The 22,008-nt window shown below is 37.7% G+C and overlaps 1 protein-coding gene across 9 annotated transcripts in view; it reads right to left on the bottom strand.

Annotated features, from left to right (window-relative positions):
• Window positions 1–22,008, bottom strand: part of Klhl15 (kelch like family member 15) — a 41,390-nt gene that overhangs the window by 14,252 nt on the left and 5,130 nt on the right. For 2 of the 9 annotated variants that reach the window (XM_013148934.3, XM_063243031.1), the window contains exons 2-3: window positions 20,217–20,378; window positions 10,226–10,937 (exon numbers count right to left, since the gene is read on the bottom strand). In XM_013148934.3, the coding sequence (XP_013004388.1) occupies window positions 10,226–10,930 (705 nt within the window). In that variant the 5' untranslated portion in view covers window positions 10,931–10,937; window positions 20,217–20,378. Of the gene's footprint in view, window positions 1–9,213; window positions 10,938–18,176; window positions 18,283–20,216; window positions 20,379–22,008 lie in introns of those variants that run through there. The other 7 variants (XM_003466407.5, XM_063243034.1, XM_063243033.1 and 4 more) reach the window with 6 other exon arrangements.

Raw genomic sequence — 22,008 nt, forward strand, 5'->3', positions numbered from 1 at the left:
TTATAAAATTATATTCAGGGAACTTGGGATGTAGCTCAGTGGGAGAGTGCTTGCCTAGTACACGCAAGAGCTCTGGGTTCCATCGCCAGCAAAACACACACACACACACACACACACACACACACACACACACACATCATGTTTAGAACTGAAGCTTATATTGTTTTATGTGAAAAATCATTATTTTAAAAAGCTATGTACAATTAATCCCTATGTCCTGAAAAACCAATTTAATGGTCAGGATAAGGCTAAGGGAAAAAAAAGCCAGTGTGTACTAAGCATAAATCTTTTCAGTAACACTGTAATTATAGTCTCCCTAAGTATCTGAGGGGATGGATTCCAGGACCTCCCGGGAGTGCTCATCTCTTCTACAGAATGACCCAAGATTTGCATTTAACTCACACATGTTCCCATGACTGAAATCACTTCTGCATTACTTATAATATAGAGTAAATGCCATTTAAATAGTTGTTACACTATTATTGTTTAGAAATTAACTGCAAAGAAAACAAAAACAAAATAATAGCAAGGAAAATGGCAGAATTCTTGGAAGGAGAATACTTTTAATCTAAGGTTGGTTGAATCTGGGGAATGCAAAGAATGGGAGGGCTAACTATACAATTAAACAGTAAAGACAAAGTTCCCTAAGAATTTATCTTCAATTCTAAGCAGGCAAGAGTGACGTACTGAAGTAAAGTAAGCAGGGCAAATGGGTGCAAGGAGAGGCACCCTCAACAAAATGCAGAGTTTCAACACGATTTGGTAAATTCTCTATCCCTTCAATTTGTCTCTAGAGTTAAAAAAAAATAATATAGCTAACTGAAAAACAACTGTGTAGGATGTCTAATTTTCTTCCAATTTCAGTGCAAAAGAGCACTGTTACACAGTAAATACCATGTGATGGTGCATACCTGTAATCTCAGCATTTGGAAGGCTGAGGCAGAAGGACTGCCGTGAGTTCAAGGCCACCTAAATTCTAGGATTCACAACGTAAGAGGGATTTTCCTTATTTATAGGACTACTCATCCAAGTTGAACGTTTAATCCTAAAACTAACTTCTAAATGAGCATTGCTTATGATAGGGCCTCCCACATGCTAGGCAAATGCTGAACCAGAGCTACAACTCTACACATTTTCTGTGTGTCATTTGATTTCTTTTTTCCCCTTCCATTTATTAAAAAGGTTTTCTTTTACATGTCAACACAGCTACCTCTATTTCATGCCTTCCTCTTTTTTTTTTTTTTTTTTTTTGAGACAGGGGCTCTCACGATGTAACCCAGGCTGGTATTGAATTTGCATCAATCCTCCTGCCTCAGCCTCCTGAGTGCTGGGATTAGAATCATGTACTACCTTGCCTGATATCACATCTTCCTTTTTAGTTTCCAATTCTCCTATGCTTTTGCTTTTATCTCTCTTACTAAAAAGACCAGCAAGTCAGATTGAATGTTTAAGCTCCTGTTTTCATTAGGATTCCTGTCTGCTTAATACACCTTACTAGGGTAGTCTTTTCCAGAGCTCTAACAGCAGTTATCACCTAGATTTGTCACTCTCCAGCAACCAGTACACCTGCAAGTCAAAGGAATTCTGTATCTAGACGTAAAATGCAGGCACTTTAGAGGAGAAAAACACCTTGGGGGATTTTAAACTACTGCACCTGTGGTAATTACAATCCTCCAAGCCCACAGGGTCTGAGAGGAGGGGTCTGCAAAAAAGGAGACAAATGCAGAAAAAAAATTCAGTTAACTGAGAAAGTACACTTAACCCACTGACCTAGTTTCCAACAGAAAACCCACTCATTTGTGCTTTTACTCCAAGGGGCAAGTGAGCTGACTATTATACAATTTTAAGTTCTAGCTGCATAAATATTATTAAATATTTGAAGGGGTTTTTTTTTCCAAATCCGTCTTATTTCAAGGATAAAAAGAAAGAAAAAAGAAGAAAAAAACTGCAACAAAATTTCAAAACGTCACTCAGGGGGCAACAATGGTACACATATTGTGTATTGTCATCCCTAAATCACTCACCCAGAGCACAAATCTGCATTCAATTGTCTGAACAATACCAGCACAAATCTGTCTTCAGTGTACTCAGAGAAATCAGTAGTATAATTATCTTAACTATTTTCATATACATATACATGCATATATACATGTTTTTCCTTTCAGTTTCTGAAGGGGACTTTTAAACGTTTTTCAAAGATAATTTATCTGAATTTTTAATCAAATTTCACATTTTCTTCTCAAAAGAAATTTTGCTATCAAACAGTAATACTTATGTTTTTCATATACTTCTACAACCAGAGGGAAATTTCCAATTATTTTTCTGTATTTATCTGGCTCTAGCTGAAATCTTTAGATGTAAACAAACTTTTAAAAAGAATTTCACCAGGCATGGTGATGCCGGCCAGTAATCCCTGTTCTCAAGAGGCTGAGGCAGAAGGATCTCCACAAGTTCAAGGTCAGCCTGGCCTTGACAGTGAGTTCAAGGCCAGCCTAAACTACATAGCAAGAGCCTGTCTCAGAAAACCAAGGAAAAGCTGAGGATTTAGCTTAGTGGCATTAAGCACCTGCCTAGCAAGCACGAGATTGAGAGTTTGATCCACGGTACCAAAAAAAAAAAAAAAAAAGACACTAAAAAAAAATAACCAAGTTTTTTGTCTGAACTGCTAACACTGTAGCTAATAGGTTGGTTGCTGGACGGTTTGGTATTAGACAAGCACTAGATTAGTCAAAACATGCTCCAGTGCATACATAAATGAAGGAATTCTAAAGGAGCACATAGCACCCACACTTTCCCAATGGGTTGTGCCTCAATCAGAATACCACACTACCCAACCATGAGAATCAGACCAACAAATGTCCTCTTATGTTGCAGGGCATTGTAAATGCTATACAGATCAACTATGCAGATAGAGAAAACATTTGGAAGATCAGCGTTGGGTGAAGAACAGCTCTAAAAGCTCCTATGTTCTAAATAAGGTATACTTTGAATACTTAAGTTGCCTCAGAATTCCATTAGTTTCTATATGAGTCTACAATGCCTTACTGTCATTTTAAAATGTGGCTTTAAAATTTCACTCCTTAATTAAATTTTTTAGAAGTGTTAGAAAGCTTTTATGAAGCATTCATTTTTACTCTTAGCCTTAGATTAATTTCTGCTAATAATGGAGTTACCTTTTTCAGCTTACAAATTTATCTGAAAGTAAATATTTTTAAAAGAAACTTATCAAATCCAGATACGATTCACTAAACCCAAATATAGTCTCACTGAAAGTAAATCCACATTCTATTACAAATTCAATAGATACAAATGTTATATAGTAGCCTTTTCTCTTTACAATATTAGCTTTGCCCTTTTTTGGGGGGGTGGTATTTAGGTACCTCTCCCAAATTTTTAAAAGGCAAAAGATTTATGCAATCTGAAGAGAAACCAAAGTACCCTCCAAGTTTTCAAAATAAACTTTATATTGTATAAATCCAAATTTGGGGAGATACACTGAATTATTTTTTAACAGATTAAGAAAGAAAGCACACCCGGGAGTCTGAATATCATGAGCTGGTTTATAAAGCAAAGTATTTAGAATAAACATGATGGGTTTACTTAAAGCAAAATACATCTATATAATCTATTTCCTTAATAAAACAGCCAATAAAAGTAACTATAAAATCCTAAATACAAAGCTAAACTAATGTGCTTTTTATTTATAGGATTTCAAATAGAGCTTTTCTGTTGGAAATTGAGACTTTATGATTTTGAAGTTAATTTACATACTGATATAATTTCAAAGGGAATCATTAGTAGGCTGCCTTTATCTTATGCATATTTATGACACTGAAGATGTACTGGGTTCAGAAATGTTCCAATGTCATTGTACTAAAAAAAAATCACTATGCTTGGTGGCACACTGCTGTAATCCCAGCACTTAGAAGGCTGAGGCAGGAGGATTGCCATGAGTTCAAGGCCAGCCTGGGCTACATAGTGAACTCAAAGCCAGCCTGAACTACAGAGACCTAGTGTTCAAAACAAAAATTTACACAAGATTATTTAATCATTAAATTAACAATTGTGCTAAAAAATTAGATCTTTTACATATGAAAAATGTTCATTTTTGTCAAGTACATATTTACTTCATGAAATGTTCTCAATAAAGGAATAATTGCTTTTGAAAAACCGAAAGGCCAAACAGAGCATAGTTTAAACTGTTTAAACCATCACTGAAATTCAGAATAACAAATGTCAGGCCTTATGTTAACACATATGCAAAGACCACCAGAGCTAATGAAAATACATGCCATAGAAAATATGTATTTTCTACTTTTTGCATAAGCAAAAGTAGAAATTGTAGTCTAGTTTTAAAACTGAGGCAGGCGTGGTGGCACATGCCTATAATCCCAGCACTCTGTAAGGCTAAGGCAAGATTGCCAAGTTTGAGCCAGCTTAGACAATTTAGGGAGATCCTATCTCAAAACAAAAAATAAAAAAGGGTTAACTAGGGATGGAGCTCAGTGTGAAGGCCTTGAGTTCCCAACATCTTTAAATTTTCAGGTTTGATTACAGTGAAAACCCCAGAATCACATTTCTCTTGGTGTGTTTCACTCACACAAACATGTCCGAATTTTCACAACCTTGTAATAACATCTAAATGACCCAAGCTGGATCACTGGTCAACAGTATGCTTTCTGCATTTTAGGGTCCCCTCCCTAGTCAAGCAGCTGTAACAGGAAGTCTCTTGGCTGGGAAACAGGCAGACTTGGCCAGGTTCCAGTCTGGACAGTGCTACTAGTTCTGGAATAAGATTCCTAACTTTTCTGAGCCAGTTTCCTGATCTACAAAGTGAGGATAAGATGTAGACTCTTATCTATGTGTACAGCACTTAGTACGCAACCTGTTATGTATATCTGTATGTGTATACACACATATTACAGTGTATTTATAAAATATGTGTATGTGTATTTATACAGATAATGTGTATGTGTATATGTATATACAGTGTTTGTATAAATATTATCACTGCCTCTAGGAAACTCAGGAGATCTGAAAGCCTTGCTATCTGGTGATGGTTCCACAAAGTGTTCAGTACAAAAGTTAGGGCAGTGTTTTCAGCTGAGAAGAATCCAGTAGATGGCTACAGGGAAAAAGAATAAACACTAGAATACACATATGAATAAACCCAAAGATCTCAGCACACCTAGAAGATATAATTCAGGTTCCTGGAGTCAGTGGGGGCTCCTCCTTGGGGAGACACGGAATGTCCTTTTCCCTTCTCTGTGAAGCCACCAATCAGATCTGGCAGTAACTATCACAGGAAGAATAAAAACTTCCACAGGTTCCTTCCGCAGGCTTTGGACAGATGCTTTTGATTTTCCTGAAGACAGAGAAAGGACCTGACAAAGAGATGCTGTGCTCATTAACAGTTATCTTCATCAACCACTCCACAGAACCCATAGGTGGCTGAGATCTTGGTTAAATATGTGAAAGGTTGTTTATTGTATGCATATTCACAGTTTCTACTAAACTGAGTCCTTTCATTTTAGAGCAGCACTAGGAAAGAGAAACATAATCTGAACCATAAACACAAGCCAAAATTGCAATTTGCATTTTCTAGTCAGGCATGATAGTTCACACTTGTAATCCCAGCACTTAGGAAGCTGAGGCAGGGGAATCAATGGCTCAAGGCCTGCCCAGGGTACATTGCCAGACTGGTCTCAAAGAAAGAAAAACCAAGCTGGGTGCAGAACACATCTGTAATCCCAGCACTATGGTAAGCTGAGGCAGGAGGATCACAAACTTGAGCCCAACTTAAGCCACTTGGCAACTGAGACCCTATCTCAAAAGAAAAACTAAAAAAGGGCCAGAGACGTAATTTAGTCCAAAGGCTCTAGGTTCAATCCTCAGTAATAAAACAACCAAAAGTAAAAAAACAAAAACATTTTCTAGCAGTGCATCTTAAAAAGCAAAAAGATAAAACTGAAGTTGAGATATGGTCTATTTATTCCAGGCTGGCTATGAACCTACTATGCAGCCCAGGCTGGCCTTACCTCAAGGCCATTCTCCTGAATCAGCCTCCTGAGGTCTGGGATTAAAGGCCTGCACCACCATGCTCAGCTACAAAGCTGATTTTAACAATATGCTTAACTTACTACAGCCAAAATGTTTTCAACACATAACCATTATAAAAATGAGTGAAGGCAGAGGTGTAGCTCAGTGGTAGGGTGCTTGCCCCTAGCATGTTAAGGCCTTGGGTTCAATTCCCAGCAATACATATTTAATGACTAAAAGAAACCTAACACATAATAGTACTATGTTAATAAAATTCTTGATGATTTTAGTCATAAAATTGGGTTGCGTGACCTCATAATACCAAAAAAATGGGGATTTCTAAGTTTGATCAGTTACTAAGTGGTTTTCCAGGTTTTTCTTTGGCATTACAACATTTTCCTATAATTGTTCCTGAAAATCATGTTAGAAAGCAGATGTGTTGGGCTGGGGATTTAGCTCAGTGGCATAAGCGCCTGCCTGGCAAGTGTGAGGTTGTGAGTTCGATCCTTGGTACCAAAAAAAAAAAGAAGAAAGCAGATGTATTAACACAAATTAAAGGGACTTGAAGAACTAAGTTGATAACAACACAAGGAAATAATCAGATACATCCAGAATATGGGATACACTTATGCAAATGGGTGGCCTGGTATTTCTTTTTTTTTCAACTTTTTTTTTTTTTCATCAGTTCCAGAGACCAAACTCACAACTGCCTGCTTGCAAGGCAGGCACTTATGCCGCTGAGCTAAATCCTCAGCCCTGGCCTAGTATTTCTTAAAAAAATGAGAGGACTGTTATAGATCAAGAAAATTTAGACAGACACAACAGTTAAAAGTAATGTATAAACCTTGATAAGATTCTAGTGGATTTGGGGGACAGCTGGTGAAATATAAATACAGATTAGCTATTTGATCACAGGTCTTAATTTTCCTAGGTGGGGTTGAATTGTACTTAGGAAAAAGTCCTTGTTCTTAGAAGTATGTTAAGCATTTAGGACTAAGGTCTCTTGAAGTTAACTATTTATTTTCAAAGGTTGGAAAGTAAATACAGTGTTTCCCACTGTATTTAAGGTCAACATTGAACCTAACCATAGAATTTGATTCAATTCTCATCCAACTCGGTTTGTGACCAGAATCAGGGAAAGAATCGAGTTCACGAACCAAGGTACCACTGTATAGCAAATATAACAGCTCTAATGGTGCTCATCATACTAGTCATTCAACTTTTCCTATTTTTAAACATCCTTATGGTAAATGGGAAAAGGTGCATTAAAAAAGACTCCGAATGTACTGTGAAAACCTTGATAAATCCTGGTTCATGAAAACCAGCTAAAAAAATCTTTGATGGAGTGGCAAAAAATACAAAAAAAAAAAAGAAGAAATGAGGAAAACAAAACTTTGGCTAGGCACAGAGGCACAGTGGTACACGCCTATAATCCCAACTACTCAGGAAGAAGATGGCAAATTCAAGCCCAGCCTAGGCAATTTAGCAAAACCTTGTAACCAAAAATTAAAGAGGGCTGAGGTTGGTTATAGCTAAGTATGCAAGCTCTGGGTTCAATCCTCAGTATCTCTAAAAAAATGTTTTTGGAATTGAGAAAATTAGAAAAGGGGCTGGATATTACACATTATGGAATTATTGTTAATTTCATTAGGTGTGACATGACTTATGGTTAAGCAGAATAATATCCTCACTCTTGGCAGATGCTTAAGAAAGGGATAAAGTCTACAATTTAAAATGGTTCAGCCAAAACCAAAACCAAATTACACAAAGGCTACACATCCTCTACCTATCCAGTAAATGTGGCAAAATGTTAGTGACCATTAACCTGTGTGCTATGTGTATGCATGATCATTCTATTTCAGCTTTTATGTGTTTAGAAAGCCTTATAATAGCAAGTTTAAAACATGTTAAAGAGAAAAATATGCCCAATAACATCTCATTTTCCTAAATTTCACCAACTGCATTAAAACTACAAATCAAACTTTTCCTCATGTAGATCTCACTTAAAAAAGACCAGCAGAGATGCAATGTGTCTTTTAAGTCTATGTTTCTCTGGGGCCATGCATATGTTACATGGTCTTTTGTTTTTTTCCCTTTGGTGCCAGGGATCAGACTCATGACCTTGTGCTTGCCAGGCAGGTGCTTATGCCGCTGAGCTAAATCCCCAGCCTTGAACTTTTTTGAGACCTGCAGCTTGTTGAGTACAAGAAAAATAGATGAACTTTAATTTTCTTTCCTTTTTTTCCCACAGAGGTAGGAGCTGAACCCAGGTTCCTGCACACTAGGCAAATCCTCCACCACTGCATGGTGTAAAATACTCTCAATTCTTACTTTCCAATCAAATTTTGCATATTCATTTGGTTTCTGGAGTTTTATTTCCAGGGAGAAGGCCTAAAATCTGCCTTAGTGGTTCTCAATTTTTAGAAAATCACAGATTCCTTTTATAAAACTTAAATCCCACATATTGTTCAGGCAGGAATCACTGGATCTCTACTTATCAGTATTACTGAAATAAAACTAAAACTTTTATAAAAACACAAAAAACTGAAAGAGCTCTCTGTGACTAGGTTGTTATTAAATTTTCCTAAGACACTAATTCAGGAGGAATCCTTCATGTTTTGTAACTCCTAACATCTAACATGCTTTAGATGCCAAAGGAATCCATCAGCAAGTTCAACTGAGACTTTCTATAATTTACAAGGTTACCTGACAGTATTGACTTTCAGCCACTGTCACTATTACCTGCCTTGAACTGATAATTGGAATATACAAAGGCTCTGCAGTTCAGCTCTTACAAAATCACTTACTTCTACTATTTAACTATCAAACTGCCCCATAAGAGAGTAACTTGTATTTTCTATTTCATGACTACTTCTATCCAGATGCCAGTTGGAGGGGTTTTGTTTTAGCAGTGGGAAAGAAAGCAATAAAAACAATAGTGAAAAATGAAAACATAAAGAGACAAATGGCTGATGGGGCTGTTTCTCACTGAACAGAAGGAAATTAAGAAATATATCCCTTAGTTTCAATTATTTCTTTTATATCAATATATTCTGAGAACAAAGATAAAAGATAACAAAGACAAATATAAAGTTGAGTTTCCTATTAAAAGTAAAATATAATGACATTTCACAGTATTTCAGAGGGGGAAAAAAACATGCCAAGCTGCTGAACTTTACTCAAAGGCACAAATTTGTTTATTTTTCAAATGGCAAAAACAACCCTCCTTTGCAAATACATTTTTATCACCAGGTCTGATAACCAAAGCTGAGGAATTGTTTAACATGAAAGGTGCAGGCCAACCTTTGTATGCTTTCTAGAAAGAAAAGATGCAAGAGATAAACAGAGCCCCACAGGTAACCATGTGATTAGAAACCAATTAAGTTAAGCAATTACTGAAACTGCTCTCTCTCCTTTGGGCAGGAAAGGAATACAATTGAGGGTCTGATATACAAAATGAAAAATGCTTACATACCAAAAGGTCAAGGCTATTTTGAAGAATGACTTTTTAAGAGAGAACTATTCATATGTTAAAATGTACACAGGGATGTTTGATCAGTACAGATAAAGGATTTATAGTCTACTCATTTAGAAATGCCAAGATGATGTTTTTAAACATATAACATGGTTTCATGGTTAAATTTAGTTAGTATTCACAGTGAAACAGGGACAGAAACAGAACTAGGTGACAGAAGGGAAGAAAATTACTAGGGTGGACTACTGGTTTTCAAGAGCTATTTTGTGTGTCCTTACTACATTCTGGAGGAAAAAAATATATTATTGTATACCATGCAGAACTGCAAAACTCCTCAATGCCAATTCCAGCATGTATTACTTAATTTTTAAAAATAGTTAGGCTGACCCAGTTCAGATTTAATTACTTTGTAAAAGGAAAAGCTGAAGAAAATCTGTAATATTTTGCATCAAATAATTAATTATGATTCAACTGTAAAAGTACTTTGAAGATGCAACTGTTCTACCTACCTGGTTCGTCTCTGACACACAAAAATCTATTTAAAAAACCTAAATGCACAAGCTACAACAAAATCAGGCTTCTTATATATAAGATTTTCTTATAAGCGCATCACTCCTTGTTTTGCTCCTGATTAGCAATCATATGCATAAAGACATATTGCCTTAACTAAGTTAGTCCTATAGCCTGTCTACTGCTTTCAAAGGCACTAACCTTCTCAAAAACACTGGATGGGGTCATCAAACAAAACCTGATGTTCTGAATGATGGTATCGGTATGTCTCCAGCGTCTTCTGTCATGCCGCAGCCAAGACTGCACAGCCTCGTACAGTTCTATCTCTGGGAACCTGCTCAGATGATCATTATCCAAATAAGACATGAGCTTCTCAAAGCTCAAATAGGACAAGAAGTCAGGCCTGGACATGAGTGGCACAAAGTTGTCTAGGAGAAAGGCATCCAGCTTCTCCCTGACTCCCTCGATGTTTACACCAAAATCATCTAAGAGTCTCATAATTTCTGCACAATTTTCTAAGCAGATTTTCGCTAACAGAAAAGAGCAGCAGAACTTCACCACTTCTATAAGTTGAACATACATGGCAGCCTGAAGAATCTCATGAACAGTATTCATACTCAGTTCTATAGTTCCATAATACATAAATTGAAGGACGTGGCTGAAGCCAGTAGCAGTTAGACCTTTTAAATGAATTTTATCCTGATCTCGTTCTCTCATATCAGCAGTAAACATAATTCTGAAGTAATCACTCTGGGTGGCCAAAAGTGCTTTATGGGCCTGGAACTGATGATCTTCAATAACCAGAGTGACATCAAGAAGCAGTCCCTCCTCATACAGTGCTCTGAACCCAGCAGAGACACTGGTGTCATGGATGGAGGAACAGAATCCTTCCACGTCCCCTGCCATGAATCACCTGAAAAAAAGCAATAAAAAAAAGCTGTTACACATTTCCATCCATTCAGAAAACACTGACTTAAGAGTTTTAACAATTTTTATTATTATCCCAATTCTACTGCTCACTTAAGTCCTAAGTGCACAAAACCTTTGAAAGAAGGCAATCTTGATGTTTTCAGACTAATGGTTTTGGCTCCCCTATCTGGGGTAAAGAATCTATAAAATATGTTATTTATCAAACACTGGTGATAAATCGCTAACTTACAAACAAAACATGCCTACCCCATTGACTTTTACAGTGTTCATTGTATATAAACATATCTCAAAATCAGCAACACAAAAAGAATTTCACGGCCAAATATTAAATTAGGCAAAAAAAAGGACAAAAATTTAAAAAAAAAAAAGAAATTACACCAGGATATATACTTGAAAACTAGAAATTTATCTAAAAGGAGTAATAGGATAAATATGCCAATTCATATATACAAGGTTTTTCTATTTGGGGAGAAAGTATTGAGACAGGGTCTCGCTACATAGTTCAGGCTGGCCTCAAACTCAGGGGATCCTACTGCCTCAGCCTCTTGAGTGCTGGGATTACAGATGTGTGCCACCTACACCCAGCCAGTTTTTCTTTTTAGCCTTATTCATAAAAATTTAAAAAGTAGCTAGGCACAGTGGTATACACCTGCAGACCCAGCTACTCAGCAGGCAGAGGCAGGAGACCACTGGAACTACAGCTCAGAGACAATCTGGGCAACAAAAATTGCTCAAAAATTCAACAACAGGGCTGGGGGTGTAGCTCAGAGGTAAAGCACTTGGCCAGGCATGCATAAGGCCTCAGATTCTAGCTCCAGTACCACAAAATAAAGAAAATCCAACAAAAGATTATTAAATACATATGATGCAGTCCTATGATGGATTACTGTAATTAAAAATGATAGCAGCAATCTACTTACTCCAACAAAGGATATTTATTAAATGGTATTTTTTTAAAACGCAGAATGCCATATACGAATATATCTCAAAAAATTAAAGATATGTATTTTTGATTAGATGAGAAAAATTCTTAAAAATAAATACCAAAATGGTGTCCCTGAGTAATGGGATCTGTCTTTTCCTCTTTACTTACCTGATTAACCTTATTTTTAAAAATGGTGGAGATGTACTGTTCTCATATTTTAAAGATAAATAGGTAATTTTAAAAGAAATTAAACCAACTTGGAGATATCAAAAAAAGGACTTAAATGGTGGAATTAAAATTAGATCTAGGGCTGAGGCTAGTTCAGTGATAGTGCGTGCTCGGCATGCAGACTCCGTATTCAATTTGCAGCATTGCAAAATAAGATCCAAGCAAAGCAGAATAAACTAAACCAGTCTATTTCAACTATTTATTAAGTGAAGCAATTTTTCCCTTTCACGAGCCCCCTACCATGTATACCGTTCTTAACCTGAATCTTCATACCGCTTCCAGCTTCCTCTTGAGACCCCGCTCCCACTCCTGAATGCCCTCCTACCCCTTTCCACACATGGTGCCCTGTGGGACCTGCTTCAGTGCACACACACACCTGCATGCTCCTGTTGCTTCACAAATTCCCTCCTCCTCCTGATACGGTCACAACTGCCAGGCTTCCTACCGCTACTCTGGCCCTTACAGATCTTTCTAAGCCTTCTCTTAGGTTTCTACTCTGTAAAACCTGACCTTCCAATTGGAAAAATCCATCTTCAGTTACCCTCCTTGTCACTTACCACATGCATACTTTGCAATCAATCACACTCCCCCATTTACTGACTGACTGGCACCTGGCAGAATCATCTTTATTCAATGTCAAAGATAACCCATTTAAAAATCAAATCAAAGCTGGGCATGGTGATGCATTCATGTAATCCCAGCACTTTGGGAGGCTGAGACAGGAGGACCACAAACTTAAGCCTAGCCTGAGCAACTTAGCAAGACTCTTTCAAAAATAAAAAGTTGAAAAACAGGGCTGTAGATGTAGTTCAGTGCAAAGGGCTTGGATTCTATCCCTACTTTACAAACAAAGCAAAACAAAACAAAACAAAACGTTGGTAAGGCTAATAATCCAAAAATACTTAAAATGGTTATTGTGGGGACTATGGCCAGAATTCAGTGGTATAGGGCACTAGTCTAGCATGCAGGAGGCCCTTAGCTCCATATTCAGCACTGCAAAAAAAACAAAAAAAGTTATTGGCCTGGCATGGTGGTGCACACCTGTAATCCCAGCACTCAGGAGGCAGAGGCAGGAGGATCACTGCAAGTTTGATCCAGCTTGAGCTACATAGTAAGTTCAAGGCCAGCCTGGGCTAGTTAAGACCCTGTCTCAAAACAAAACAAGCTATCTTGGGATGTTACGAGTATCAAGCAGCTTTTATTTCGCCTTATCTGCAAAGAAAATATATTATTGCTTTTTTAAAAGCCTATCTAAGACAGGCCCAAATCCAATGGCGCTTCCTAGTCCCTGCTCCCGTGGGCCCTTCTGTGGCCTGGCTTACCCCCTTGGTTCAGTGCTCACTCTCAGCCCCACAGCACTGTTCCCGATTGTCTTCCTTATTCTTAGCTGCTCATTTCTCAATCTCCCTCATAGGCTCATTTCTCTTAAGCTACCCCTTAAACAGTGATGTCACCCTGATTCTGTCATTGCTCCTTTTTCTCATATAAACACTATACCTCCCTATTAAGGGAATATTAAGATCTACTTTCTTTAAGGCCTTCATAATCTGTACACTAAATCAATTTACTTAGTAGATACTTTTCCTGGGGGACAATCCCTCTTTGGGATCTCAAAATCAGTACATCTAACTAGAACCCTAATTCTGTCCTCTCTCAGTCTTTTTTTTACTCTGTGTTCATCTTATCAAGACATTCTAGATGCCTTTTTATTTTTTCCTTTCAGTTCTGATTCTACCACATTAAATGTGCACTTAGCTAAGACAGCAAAGTATGCACAAGATGAAATTAACACCAAATGTTTTATTAGTCTTCATTAGTAAAAAAGTATATAACTTCAGCCAGTCATGATGGTGCACACCTGTAGTCTCAGCTACTTGGGAGGCTGAGACAGGAGGATTACTTGAGCCCAGGAGCTTGAAATCTGCCTAGGTGATATAACAAGACCTCACCTCAAACAAAAAGAAAAAAAAAACCTGTTATAGTGATACCTATTTGTATCCCCAGCCATCAGGAGGCTGAGGTGGGAGGATATTGAAAGTGCAAAGCTCACCTTGGCTACAGAGTAAGAAACTGTGTCAAAAAATGTTTTTAAAAACTATTAATTTTGGGGGCTGGGGATTTAGCTCAGCGGCATAAGCGCCTGCCTTGTAAAGCAGGCAGTCGTGAGTTTGATCCCCAGTACCGATAAAAATGAAAAAGACAAAAAAAAACCCTATTAATTTTGGAAAGGTAGACCACAAGAGGGTTTAATATATAATTTGAGGAAAAATATATTACATGCCAGGAAGTGGTACACACCTGTCATTCAGCTACTTGGGAAGCTAAGACAGGAGGATCTCAAGTTCCAAGCCAGCCTGGGCAACCCAAGGAAGCACTGTCTTGAATGTTTTCAAAAAGGGATGAGGCGCAGCACCCACCTGGCAAGTGCAAGGACCTGAGTTTCAGTCCCAATACAAAAAGTGGGGGAGGGGCAGTAGGGATGTAGCTCAGTGATAGAGTGGCCCTGCATCCAATCTCCATAAAACAAGTGTGTGTGTTTGGCAATATACTAAAATGATTAAGAAATAAGAGGTGTGATCAAAAAATATGAATGCTACTACCAAGTGTCATCCAACAAAAAGGCAAGGATCTTCAATACAAGAGGTGTGTTGAAATGAAATACAGAGGGGGCATCAAACCTTAGTAACATGTTTCAGTCTGGTCAGTATAGTTGATTGTGAGCTATGGTTACAAGGATGTGTGTTGTACATTGTCCCATAAATCACAGATTATGAGCCGGAGATGTAGCTCAGCGGCACAGTGCCTGCCTGGCAAGAGCAAAGCCCAGAGTTCAATTCCCAGTACAAAAAATAAAAGAATTGTTCAAACCATAGATCATGAATAATGAATTAACATGAAACTGTGTCAATTTTGTGCCACTCAGATTCTAACTTTTCAAGAAATGTCATCACCAGAGATGAAACTTGGGTCTATGCTTATGATTCTGAGGCCAAGGTTCAGAGTTCTCAACAGAAAGCACTCAGTTCTCATGTGAAAAAAAAAAAAAAAACAGAGAAAGCAGCAAGATATTTCATGTATAGGTACAGATTGTCTACGATGAATGTTACCATTATGTATATATAAAATGTACCAACAAAAATTTATTAATGCTTGGTAAATTTAAATAAACAAATATATATATACAATGAGAGAAAAGAAAGAAAAAGCAGTTTTTACTCAGGATTACTACAGTATTAAAGTGTTTAACAAACAATGTGGGTAAAAAAAAAACAGCACAACAAATGAGCAAACAGTTTCATCCTCCATCAGTCCGTAAAATATTATGGTGTGTCCTCATCCACCTTATTCCCTGGATCTGGCATTGTGTGACTTCTGGTTCTTCCCTAAAGTCAAAATGACATAATAGACAAATATTTTGAACTGATCCAAGACATCAAGGCAGCTATAACAGCACAACTAAAGACACTCATAAAAGAGGTCTTCCAGACTGCTTTAGCTGAGAATATAGCTCTGAGGCACAGTGCCTGCCTGTCAAGTACAAGATCCTGAGTTCAATTTCCGGTAGCAGAAAAAAAACCCACAAAATTTACAGAACTGCTTTAGACAGTGCCAAGAATGATCAGAAAGGTGCATTCAAAGTGAAAAAGAGGGGGTATTTTGAGGGGAACTAACTACAATGTGGCTTTTACTGTATTTTTTTTTTCAATTTAAACATTCACCACATCACATGTAAAGCCAGATGGGGAGCACATGTCTGTAATCTCAGCACTCTGAGAGTCTGAGGCAAGAAGATCACAAGTTCAAGCCCAGCCTAAGCAATTTAGCTAGATCCTGCCTCAAAGTTACAAAAAAAAGTGTGTTGGGAATACAGCTCATTGCAATGGCCCTGTGTGCAATCTCTAGAACACCCCACAAGGAAATATATAAATATATTTTAAAATGTATGTGTGCATATAGCAGATTACATATATAAAACATATACAATGTAACCAATGCTTGTCAGAACTACTTTACTAACACATTCAAAGTAAGCTATCAATTTGGTCGTGTTTATCTGAATTTTTTCTGGTACTGAGGATTAAATCCAGGAACTTCTCATAGCTACATCCCCTATCTTTTTTTAATTCTGAAACAAGGTCTCACTGAATAGCTAAGCTGCCCAGTCTGGGCTTGAATTTGTGATCCTTGTGCCTCAACCTCCCAAAGTGCTAGAATTAAAGATGTGTACCATTACAGCTGGCTATCTGAAGTTTTAATGGTAAAATTAATGAACTTAAAAGTTTTCTAAGTGATATAAGAGATATGTAGAAAAATACCTACTTAACAAAGAGAAACACAGTATGGTATGTGGATATCTGAATTCTAGTTAGTAGAAGGCCTTCACTGTCAAACTAATTATCAATTCTCAAAATAATTCAAATAATGATGCACATCTGTAATCCCAACAGGTTGGGAGGCTGAGGTAGGAGGATCAAAAGTTGGATCCCAGCCTGGGTAACTTGGGATCTTGTCTATAAATCAAAAATAAAAAGTACTAAGGATGTAACTCAGTACAAAGGTCCTTGAGTTTAATTACCAGTACTGAGAAATAAAATAATAAAAACAACAAATTAAACTAAATGAAAAATCTGTTAACTCAGGGTCATTCAGGTCACCAGTTATCACCTTGGCTTGTCAAGATCTACTGATCACATTTAACAAAGATTTAGTGACAAAAGGTAGGACGACATTGCTACTCATACAGCTGAGAGTACATTGCTTTACATTCCATTAAGCTGTTATGTTTTGTTTTGTTGAGACAGGGTCTCACTATATAGTTCAGGCTGTCCTTAAACTCACTACGTAGGCTAGGCTGTCCTCGAACTCACAGTACTTCTCCTGCCTCAAATTCTGGGATTACAGGTGTGCAACCACACTCAGCTAAGCTGTTAGATAGACAGTGGCTAAAGTATTATATATTTCACTTTATATTAAAGTAATCCACTCTACCCAACAATTACTACTATCTGGAAAGGTCTCAAACAGCTAATTACCTCTCTGAAAATACATTAATGGAAAATTTTAATCGAACATATAGGGAACAGAGTATAGCTTAGCATGCAGAAGGACCTAGATGCTCTCTAGCACCATAAATAAATACAACATGCTTTCTCTCTCTCTCTCTCTCTCTCTCTCTCTCTCTCTCTCTCTCACACACACACACACACACACACACACACACACACACAGTAATCTAGCTGGGCATGATGGTTAATGCCTATAATCCTAGCACTCTTGAGGCTGAGGCAGGGTGATTGACACGAGTTCAAGGCCAGTTTCAACTACATAACAAGACCCTGTCTCAAAAAAGAAAAAAAAGTAACCCAGGTTTCCAATAATATGATGATGATAATATCAGATGGGCAACGGTGATATCAGAAGACAATGAAGGAAGGAAAGAGGAAAGGAGGGGGTGGAGAGAAGAGTCCCTCTGCCATACATTCTCGGCTTAGCAGACAGGCTCCCACTCCCTGGTGTTAGCCCAATCAACATATGGCCAGGCCAGGATGGGGAACATGAATCAAGGTGAACACCCTTTTGTCCAAAATTTGTAAAAACAAAGAGGGAGCCGATATATGGCTAAAATTAGTCATGGCAAAGAGCAGCTGTGGGTAGTCACTTCTGCCTGCCATGTGGGCTGAGTATCAGAGAAAGGCAGTCAGGTGAGAAAGGAAAGCAAGATGATAGGACAGTGGGTGCTTTTCAGTGCCAGACTCTAGTCCTCAGTACTTGTCCTTGGTTCTGAAATGCTTACATTCTTAAATTCCCTCTTTTTGCTATTGCAGTTAATTTCTCCTACTTATAACCAAGGGTTCTAACAGTTGTAGAACAAAATTATCTTTAAGATACTTAAATGGTTTTGGCCTTTTTTCTTCACCTGTAAAGCTGAGAGCATCAGACATGCTCTCAAGACTTTAACTCACAAAATTCTCATTTATTTTTCTACTTTTTATATGATTTTACAGACATATAGTACACTTATATGAATATGCAACATAAATAAACTATAGCTACTTTTAAAAATCTTACCAATAAGCTGGGCATGGTGGCACATGCCTGTAATCCCAACACTGGGAGGCTGAGGCAGGAGAATCGCAAATTCAAGCCCACCCTGGGCAACTTAGTGAGACCCTGTCTTGAAATCAAAAATAAAAAAGAGCTGGGGATATAACTCAGTGCGAAGGCCTTCAAATCAATCCCCAATATCACAGAGAAAAAAAAAGTCTTATCAATTCATTCATCAAATTTATTTAATTTAAACTGACTTCTAAAATTTGTGATAGCTGGGGCACATGCATTAACTTCTACCTGAAAAAGCTTAATGTACCTATCAGCAAGACTAACAGCTTTACAGCAGCAACAGGGTTTTCCTTTTTTGTGAGAAGCAATATAAGGAAGCAGAAAACAGTGAAACACTCTAAAGGTCCGCTGGCCACCATGACAGGTCTCTCCAGACGGAAGGAAGCAGTAAGAATCTGCTGCCAGGTACCAGGCACTAAATCTTGGTTCTACCTCTATTAGCTGTATAATGCTGAAGCAAAATACTAGGCTCTCCAGGCCCTAATGTCCTCATCTGTAAAAAGAGGATACAAACAATAGAATCTACCTCATAGGTTGTGAGAATTAAATAATGAATACATACAAGCAAAGCACTTCGCACTGTGCATGGTCCCTAAGTATACAATAATCTTAGGGCTTATCATTACACCCTCTTCTCCCTGGTGTGACTGGAATCCAAATAGTAGACCTGACCTTAAACTTGGGAGTTAAATAATAAACCTGACCCAGTTAACTTCAGAGAAACCATCCTCCCTAGCAATAGCACTTCTAATCAAAGCCCGTGTTCTCAAGACCCAGATCAACTCTTAGAATCGAACTCATGACTTTGTACTTTCCAGGCAGGTGCTGTGCTGCTGAGCTGTATTCCCAGACTCCAGATCAACTCTTAACTTCACAGATGAAGACAAAGGTTCACAAGTGAAGTGACTTTATTCAACGTCATACAACTAGTTAGAAATAGAATTCAAGGGCTTGAGGTTTAGCTCAGCAATAAAGCCCTTGCCTAGTATGCATGAGGCCATGAATTTAATCTCCAACATTGAGAAAAAAAAAAAGAGCCAGGCGCAGCGGTCTATGCCTATCATCAAGCAACTCTGGAGGCTGAGGCAGGAAAATCCAAGTTCAAGGACACCCTTCACAATTTAGCAAAACTGCCTCAAAATTTAAAAAGTTTAAAAGGACTGAGACTGAGGCTGTGGCTCAGCAGTAGAATAGCCCCCAGTATCACAAAAATAAAGAGAGAAAGAAAGAGGGAGAGGGAGGGAGAGGGAGAGAAGACTAGAATTTGATTTATAAAAATTACAAAGTAGTATGGCTGGAAAGAGGGAATCCTCTAAAATCAGCATGTTTATTAGTACTTACTACCTGTGTGACTCAGAAATTTTGTTAACTTCTGATCTTGGTTTCCACTCATACACTAGGATTAATAAAACCAAGCTTACTGAGTTGGGCAGTGAATGAATTAATGTAAATTAAATATCTAGCCCAGAGCAAGGAACCCCTCCAGAGGTCAATCAACGCTGGCTCTTTCATCCAACTCCTATCTAATGCTCTTTAACACCCACAAGCCCAGAGAGACTTGATGCCCTTCAACTCTTCCACAAGCCACCCCCGGGTGTACCACAATGCAGGTATACAGGAGATCCAGAGAGGTACTGGCAGTCCAAAACTCTGGACACTGTCTTGCAATGGCATTGTTCTCCATTTTTTCTCATCATGCAAGTATAATTTTTTAGCTTTACTAATGTGCTCCTTAGGCTTTTTTGCCCTAACCAGAATTACTCTATTATTTATGTCACTTTAAAAGCTACTAGCCATAAAGCCCTAGATTATTAGAGCTGAGGCTAGTGCAAATTGAGATGTGCTTTAAGTATAAAATAAATACTTGATTTTGAAGGCTTTGTACAAAAAAAGAATATAAGTATCTCATAAATTTTATATCAATTACATGTTGAAGTATTTTGGAAATAATTTTATAGGTCAAATAAAATATATTAAAATTAATCTCACCTGTTATTTAATTGTAGCTACAAGAAAACTTAAAATTATATATGGGGCTTGCATTAAAATCTCCTGGATAGCACAATCTGTAACATCAAGGTTTAAGGCATCAAACAACCAAACTTACAAATGAACACGTGAACCAAAACCAAGTTGTTCACAATCCATACCCTGGACGAAGAAAAAAAAAAAAAAAAGACTTAGAATGAATGAAGTTTAAAACAACAAAACCAACTATAACACAAAAATGTACATACAAGTAAATAAAAATAACTAGAGAAAGGAAAATGTGAGATCACAAAAAGAAAAATACATAAAATCTTATACATAAGAATTTTCTAAATACAGAATTTTAACAACTTAAGAAAAAAATAATTACAAAAACTTACATAAACTTCAAATAAGCTATGAATGACGGCTGGGAAAATTCACTTTGGGAAAAAATATTTACTGATATTCAATATTTGACATTTAGAAACTCTGCATCCTCACTTTTCATGATAGTTTATACACTGTATGCTTGGTCTCTAGAATTTTTTTTTTTTGAACCCGGAATTAAACTCAATGACCTTGCACTTGCCAGGTAGGCCCTTGTGCCACTGAGCTAAATCCCCAGCCCATCTCCAGAATTTCAAACGGTAGATTTCTTTTCAAAAGGTGCATGAACCTATATTAGATCAAATTACAAGGTATATTTTTAATACTAAGAAAGAAATACTGAAGAGTGTCCTATTTCATCAACTTAGCACTGACAAAACTTTTTTAAAAGGTTGGGGACATGGCTCAATAGTAGAAGCATTTGCAAAAACTCTCACATTTTTGTGCATGGTGAGTAGACAATTCTCGAAGTGTGGTCCAGGGAAAACTGAAGGTCACAAAAGGACTTTCCAATGTCAAAATTACTATTTCCAAAATGATTTTTTTAAAAAGTTCTCTTTCACCTTTATCCTCTGTGATTTTGAGGTATCTTCGCATAATGTGAATGCAGAAGCTGATGAGCAGCCTTCTCTCTCTTATTAAATCACACATTAAAAAGATTTGCAAGCCAGGCATGGCGGGCCACGCCTGTAGTCCCAACACTCTGGTGGCTGAGACAGGTGAATCAGGAGTTCTAGGTCAGCCTGGGCTACACAGTGAATTCAAGGCCAACCTGGGTTACACACTAAGACCTTGTCTCAAAAAAATTTTTTGAAAATATAAAATGATGTTACTCTTCTCATCCAATTTTTATTCCAGTTTTTGTTTTGGAAAATATTCAGAAAAATGTGACTTTAGTAACTGTAATGGTTGATACCTTGTGTCAACTTGAGAAGCCTAGAAGCTTAGCTAAGTAACTGGGCAGTTCTACATCCTGAGGTATAGAGGACATATCCTCTAGGCTCTAGGATGCTGTTCATTGTGTCAACTTGAGAAGCTTAGAAGTTTCATTAAGTGACTTTGCAGGGGCCAAGGTCCTTACTTTGTAAACATCCTCAGCCTGTGCAAGAGGGGGGCACAGAGATGGTGGTAGTGCTACACCTGCCCTAGGGGGTGGTGGCCTGCTTACAACATAAGGGAGGAAAAGAGGCTTGCTTCCTTCTTTGTGCTCTTGCTGCTTTTGCTATCTTCTGTGGCCTTGAACTGTTGTCCCGTGCCACGCTACTCTGCCTTGGAGTCAGCCACTTATGGACTGAAACCTCCATGAACTGTGAGCTAAATAAACCTTTCCTTCCTTAATTTTGGGTATTGGGTATTTTGTTGCTGCAAGGAAGGAAAAGTAACCAAGACAGTAACCATTTAATGCATTATTTTTCAGAATGAA

This window comes from Cavia porcellus, unplaced genomic scaffold (genome assembly GCF_034190915.1).
Source record: "Cavia porcellus strain 051 isolate PalLab524CR breed Dunkin Hartley unplaced genomic scaffold, mCavPor4.1 scaffold_33, whole genome shotgun sequence".
Classification (NCBI taxonomy): Eukaryota; Metazoa; Chordata; class Mammalia; order Rodentia; family Caviidae; genus Cavia; species Cavia porcellus.